This window comes from Morone saxatilis, unplaced genomic scaffold, assembly GCF_004916995.1.
Source record: "Morone saxatilis isolate NCDOM2014 unplaced genomic scaffold, NCSU_SB_2.0 Contig0, whole genome shotgun sequence".
Taxonomy (NCBI): domain Eukaryota; kingdom Metazoa; phylum Chordata; class Actinopteri; family Moronidae; genus Morone; species Morone saxatilis.
Genome location: NW_023339650.1, coordinates 1,593,968 through 1,601,164, shown reverse-complemented (window position 1 = coordinate 1,601,164; position 7,197 = coordinate 1,593,968). Strand labels below are relative to the sequence as shown.

Here is a 7,197-nt window from a genome sequence, read left to right as displayed (position 1 = left end):
CACACACACAAACACAAACAGATGTTTGAATGTGTGTACACCCAGGATGCATTTATCAAGACAGTGTGTTAGCAGCCAGGAATCCAGGATGTAGAATTTAGATGACTAATCCAATCTAATTTAAATGTGCTTGATAAATACCACCGCAGTGTGTGTCTTTGTGTGTGTGTGATTCTGGCCTCGCACGCTGGCCTTACCCACAGCTGGTCGGACACAGCGAACTCATCGATCATCATCAGTACTTCATCGTCCTACAGACAAGCAGCCGCAGGAGAGAAGGGACATGTTTTCTGAAGGCTCTGTTGTCCCGGAAAATAATATCATGGCCAAAACACACGATCAACTACCTATAAATCCAACATTTGGACTCTCTGAACTGTTATTTTCATTTTAAGGCCCTTTAAGTTGCTACATACTCAATAATCACCAACATTTTGATCATTAATTAATTGTTTTGAGTCATTTTTTAAGAAAAAAAAGTCCAAATTCTCTGATTTCAGCATCTCAAATGTGAATATTTTCTGGTTCCTTTAGTCCTTTATGATTAAACAAAGCATTTGTGGGCTTTGGATCTACAGTGATAAACATTTTTCATAATTTTCTGACATTTTATCGGCCGAACAAGTAATAAATGAAGAAACTGTTGTAATAATTTGCAGCCCTAAAAAAGAATGACACTTTCATCAAAAACCATGTCCTGGGTTGGAACAATGGGAGTCTTTATTTGCTCTACTGTTGACATTTGCTCAAGTTTTGGATCTGCCTGATCATTAGTTTAGTGCTTAGTGTTGCTCTTCTTTGATCTAAAACAGGAAATTGACTGAATTGTGTCCACTGGCCCTGGTGAATGAGAGGATAAAAACAAGATGAACAACTTCCCTTTGACCTCGAGTTAACCATCACTGGAAATTGATTAAAAAATGTCTTGATCTGATTTAAACATCACGTAGAAAACATTTGGAAAAGGCTGTCCTTTAGCGTAACGGATTTATTTGCAGCGGCATCAGAGCATCAAAAGCCAAACTCTTCCTGACCTTAAATGAACTGAAAACCTTAAACCAGAATATGTAGAGGCAGAGCTGTGGAGCCGAGCTGAACAAACCCTGATAAGCAGCTGGAAACAAAAACAGCCCTGCTGCTGTGGATGGTAGCTGTTGTGAATATGTCTAAACAGAGAGGTACTGTCCCACCCTAACCCTCCCTTTAAAAACAAACAGAGGTAGCCGACACAGAAACCCACTCAACATGCAGAGGATGAAATGAGGTTTATTTTTTTTAAGAAAGGTAAAGGACATGCAAACAGAGACAAAGGCAAACAGAAGAATGAAAGGTTTCATGTAACATGCAGTTCAGTGGAAAGAAAGGTTGAAACCAGGCGAGACAGAGGCTACAGTACACAGGACAGTTAGTCATTACGGTCACTGACTCTTGACAGTTAGTCAAACAGTTGTTTTAGAAGTGCACACAAAGTAATTACTTTCTCTGAGTAAAAAAATTCACATCTCAATATCCAGCAAAATGAGGCTTTCAAATTGAGCTTAATGCGACCTTGATCATCTCTAATCAAAACAACTGTAACAAGCATGCATCAGATATTCTATAGACAAACTAAGCTTATGTATGGATGTCTGTGGTTGCAAAAATTCTACTCAAATTTTCATTTTGGCTGTTATTATGTATTTTAAAAGATAAAAGTGAAAAATAGAATATAACATAATTATAATTATAATTGAACTCATATTGTCATTCATCATGTGTGCACAAATGAAAAAAAGGACTGAATTAAATAATTTCATTTTAATATTGGCAGCCATACACCTCCTTCTGCACGAAATAAAAACAGCATGCACAATAATGAGCAACTGATCCAGGTACAACAGCATCTATTCCACTGCCATGACTGAAATAAATGCTGATTAACTCTTGCAGTCAAAAACAAGCAACAGCTGTGTATGAGACAGAACGGAGGAAAGAGACAAAGAGATCAAAAGACACAGACATGGACATACACAACCTCTCTGTTTAGAGATATCCAAAATTGTTACCATGTGCAATTTGCAGATTTCTACTGCAAAACTGGTTATTTAATGGCTGTCATTGCTCTGACATTCCTATGACTCTAGAGTTACATGATCAAAAACATCCCAAGAACTCTGTTTAGACTTCAGAAGCTGATACAGGAAATGATTGCTGTCATATTGCGACACTGTGGATCAAATCTAATTACTGAAGCCTCAGTGGCATGTCACTGCCACTGTATTAGTGCTGCGTTAAAGTCTCATGGGCATTAAGTGGTGAAGTGACAGTGACTCCCTGCAGGAGTTCATGTGTTTGAACTTGTTTTTTGAAGTTGAAATCAGAGTCACAATATGGATGCTCCTGATAAGCAGTTCACTGTAGAACTCGCTACCATCTTTTAAACATGACGTGAATGTCTGTTGATGTGTTCAGTCAGCAGTGAGTGTGCAGGTCAGGTGGTTACCTTCGTTTTGAAGCTCTGCTCCACCTCCCAGAGCTGAGCCTGCTGTTCACCCACGGCAACCTTCGCCACATCCTGCTTCTTATTGATCCTGTTCCTCCAGTCCTGCTCACCACTCTTCTTCAACAAGGCCACTCTGAGTGGCGAGAGAAAGCAGAAAAAGAAGAGAAAAGGTTACAATAAATTCATAAAGTTCATAATAGTGGCAGGGATGTGTCCAGGGGAGGGGCATGGGGTGGCCACCCCTGAAATCTAATTGCAATCCCATTATTCTAACCTTTTCAACTCTGCACTCTTTCAGAAGCTGTAGTGGGCTCCATTAAAGTTAGAGTAAAGATACTTGTATCATATCAAACTAGATGACCTAACATATCTATCTGTACCAACCATGTCATGAAAGCATGTCTGGAAGGGGGTTAAATAACCTACAATAACCGAGATGTTGGGATTTTACGGGAACTTCAGTGCTACAACTCTTTCTCCCCGGGCGCTTCCTAGAGTCTTGGCATCAGTGGGTGTCATGCAACCAGCAGCAACTGCAGGATCGAACTAAGCCAACTCTCACCAAATAGTGCATAGTAAGCATGTTTCCCAAAATGTCAAACTGTTCCTTTAAGATCACTCAAAATTTGACTTTTGCAAAGATTTAGCCAATGAGAAATGAGGGACACATCAATAGCATCACCACAGAAAGATACCAGTGTAGAGCCAATACAAAGAAGACAGACAGCCCTTTGCACAAGGTCACTGCAAGGTTAGCACTTGTTAGAACTCCAGTGTTGCTTCAGCTGAGCCTTTAACTCAACCTGTCACAACACTGAAACCACAAGGAAACAGGGACTCTGCAACGTGCCCTTTAGTCTCATCTACGGGACTGTTTACAGTGAATATAGCACACACACAGTTAGCCACAGCAGCCACTGGTGACAGCCAAAGTACAATTACACATAAAGATCACTTAGAGACGTCAGTCACTGTAACTGGAGCTGGGAGAGTATTTGACACTTTTTGGTTTTAACATGGAGTTAAAGCAATAAAAAAGATGCTGGAGTTTATTTTTGCTGAAGAAAATGTAGACCAAACAGTCGGGGTAGTGGACTGTATGACAAATACAAACTCAAAATCACGGTCTGGACATGCAGTAAATAAAAAACTGGGGTGCCATATAAAGCAATGGAGGATTATAAGATCACAAACTGAAGTGTAGTGTGACAAGAACAGAGGTTCAATTATTGAGCTCTCATCTCTTGAGCAGGGGAGCGGACAAGACCCCTAATGGAGGGGTCAGGCTGTTTGGCAGTGCCCTCTGCCCCCTCTCACAACCACCCCTCTGTGACCCAGTGAGGGGACGTCCTGTTCTGCCCCGGGGGGCTCCAAAAAACAGGATAAAAGTAACACTGAATAGATGTCTCCAGCTGTATCTGGGATACAGATCCCGCCTCCACTAACAACCCCTTTCTAAAAGACTCAAAGAGGTCCTGAGGTGGTGAAAGAGCGAGAGAGAGGGACAGAAAGTACAACGAACAGGCAGGAAGAGGCAACACCCACACCAGCCCTTTAACACCAGCTTACATGTACTTCTATTATGTCATCAATCAATCTAGAGCGTATCATATGCTTGTTAACACATGACATAACTAGACTGTTATGTAATCATTTCATTTGTCTGGGAATCCAATATAGAGTGTCAGTTAAAAGTCAAAGTTACATGATAAACAACTACATTTAAAGGCACTGCAATCATTTTATATCATACAAACTATGGACAAAAATGATATGTATCATCAGTTGCATTTCCAGTATTGTATTGGATGTGTATCTAATTATTAGTATTATTAATATGTTTTCTTTATTACCATGAACATACACACACTGTAGTTTACCCCACATACAGCAAATGTGTATAAATGTGCAGCTGTCAAATGTACTATTCCCTTCTGTTTAAGTAACATCTGCTAGACACTACATTGTCCAGCTGTTTTAGGAAAGATACTTTATTTGATTTTAAATGCACATATGTGTATATGTTTACTGTATATGCTGTTTTTAAAGATGCACATCTTCAGTAGGAACCATTGGGCGTGGGCCTGAGAGCCACACTCAAGTTGGAAAGTAGAAGAAAGTAGTTAAAAATGGAAAACTCTAACAACCCACTAACTTGCTCTGTTTCGTCCTTATTATCTAACCCACATTTTGAGCAGAGAATGAAGGGATCTTCCCTTCCCTCAGCCTTTAGCTTTGTTGGCCAACAAACATTCTGGATGCACAAAAACAAGAAAACAACAACTCTCCAAACATTAAAAGTCAGTAAGAGTTTCCGGGGCTCACCTCTCTTTGATGGACATGTGTCTGGCCGTCATCATGTCGCTCAGCTCTTCTCCGTCCTCGAGCTGAACCGGGCCTGCTGCGGGTCCGCTGCCGTCTACGTGTGCGTCTGCCGCTGGAGGCTGACACACACTGCGGGGCAGACCAGATGCCGCTCTGGATGTTACCACAGTGGACTCCGGCAGCTCTGTGAGCACGAGCAGACACACAGAGGAGTGAGTAAAATCAATAACGGGAGGGCAACTACAGAAATGTTAACATGGTTCCCACGGTGGATTAGATTTAAAATGGCATCGTTTTCTGCTTAGGAAAGGCTTATGTGAATAAAAAGAGGTGTGAAACAGGATTTAAAATACATTGTGCAATTGTGATCCATTTATCAAACTCCCTGATAATTATTCTTTGTTTAGGATACACCCCTCCAAATAACTCAATATCCCAAAATCCTGTGACTACAGGATTTTGCGTAAAAGGTACAGTCATCACTCTCACAGTGCAAAGTAAGCAGCACAAAAAAGCGTGGGAGCAAACATCTTTCATGCTTACCAAGAGTCTCTGGTATCTGCGCTGCTTTTCACAGCTGTAAACCTCCCTGCCACAGCTGTAATCAAATAGCCCACGCTGCTTTGTAGAAACACTGAAGCTCTCTTGTCGAGGCACTACTGCCTGCTTTTTGTCTGTGCATCCATACCGCTCTGCCCCGGCCCCACTCCACTGAACAGCAATCATCTGACTGATTTCTGTGCCGTCTGAAGTTTTGCACCGACAGAGCCAATCAAAGTGTTTGGCCGCTCAGACATAAAGGAAGCTGTAACCGCAATCTGAATGTAACATTTTCACACGCGACTCACAGACAGGAAGTGTGGTTGAATGACAAACGGTTGTTGACTGTGGACTGAAGTTGACACCTGTTTTTGTTCAGTCTTACAGTTTGCTCTTTAAATATTTAAAGCCTACTTCACTCTTCTTTCCAGCATCACTGTCTTCTTTAAATGTTGTTCTGTTAAACCACAACCACTTAACAAATATGTGTTTTTCCTTATAGTATGTAAAACACATACAAAAAACTTAGCTTTATATGATAAATGCTAATATCAGCATGCTAACATGCCCATAATGACGGTAATGTATAGCATGTTCCCCATCTTGTTTAACGTTTTAGCATGCTAACATTTGCTAATTTGCGCCCTTTTTTCTGTTAAAAGAAAGTCAACCTCATACAGCCTCTTACTTACAAAAATATTTGTACTCTTTTGCGGACAAATTACATTAAAACCTGTTTTAAAGGTGCTAAATGCTAACATGACAGTATCATGACAGTGCTAACATGGTAATGTTTTGCAGGTAAAGTGTTTACCATGTTCACTGTCTTTTCTAGTGTTTTAGCATGCTAATATTTACTCATTTGCACTCTTAAAAAAAAAGGTTATCTTCCGTTAAAGAAGGTTAACATTGTACAACCACTTACTTTGCTTACCACAAAATTCTTTGTCCATGGATAAAATACATAAAAATCCAGATTTTAACATGCTAAATGCTAACATGAAGAGATTATGACAATGCTGAAATTGGCTGGTGTTCATATTAGTCTTACAGTGAAGCTTTAAATATTTATAGCCTTCTTCCTTCACCTATCCAGCATTTGTTTCTTTTTTTTTCAAAACTAACATCCAACAGCCACTTTCTTACCACAGAATGTTGGCACTAGCCTTGTAGCCTAGTTCTACAATACAAAGGAGGCAGAGAGTAAGAATCATCCTCTCTGCTGCTCTTACCTCCGCTGATGGCCCTGCTCCTCTGACTGTCTGGATCCTGTCCTTCCTCCCTCAGATACGCCTCCTGCCACTCCTGGAACATGTGCCTCTCTGAGCTCTGCACGGCCACCCCCCCTCTGTCCAGGCGCTGCTGCTCCGCCTCCCCCTCGTCCTGCTCCCCCCTCCTCTCTCTTCCAGTCTGGGGCTGGGGCATAGCGGCCTGCCTGATCGATCCCTCGGGAGAGGGCAGCTTCCTCTTCCCTCCTCCAAGATCAGCTCTGTCTTCTTCCCTGGCATCGATGTGGTACCTCTGGTGGTCCACGGAGTCCTGGGACCTGCAGGCCGGGTCGTCGGTGTGGCGAGGGGGCAGGGACGAGTCAGAGATGGAGGGAGGGAGGGGCTCGACCCGGGGTGCTGCTCTGGTTATGTGGATGTCTCCGGCGTGGTCAGTGGAGACGGTGCTTCCTGCTCTCAGAGCAGAGGAGGATGATGAAGTAGGGAGGTGTTGAAACCGAGAGCCGGTACCGTTCTGAAGCTGTGCAACAAGGAGGAAGACAAGACAGAGGCAAAAAAAAGAAGTGGGTCAGTTTGTCACAGAGGCTGAGAAACGGATCGGGCAAACTGCACACACACACACAC

At 42.1% G+C, this 7,197-nt stretch overlaps 1 protein-coding gene across 16 annotated transcripts in view; it reads right to left on the bottom strand.

Annotated features, from left to right (window-relative positions):
* svila (supervillin a) overlaps window positions 1-7,197 on the bottom strand; it is an 85,265-nt gene that overhangs the window by 20,541 nt on the left and 57,527 nt on the right. For 13 of the 16 annotated variants that reach the window (XM_035654896.1, XM_035654888.1, XM_035654787.1 and 10 more), the window contains 4 exons: window positions 6,580-7,093; window positions 4,808-4,991; window positions 2,483-2,615; window positions 198-251 (listed from right to left, as the gene is read on the bottom strand). In XM_035654896.1, the coding sequence (XP_035510789.1) occupies window positions 198-251; window positions 2,483-2,615; window positions 4,808-4,991; window positions 6,580-7,093 (885 nt within the window). The remainder of the gene's footprint in view (window positions 1-197; window positions 252-2,482; window positions 2,616-4,807; window positions 4,992-6,579; window positions 7,094-7,197) is intronic. The other 3 variants (XM_035654803.1, XM_035654854.1, XM_035654880.1) reach the window with 1 other exon arrangement.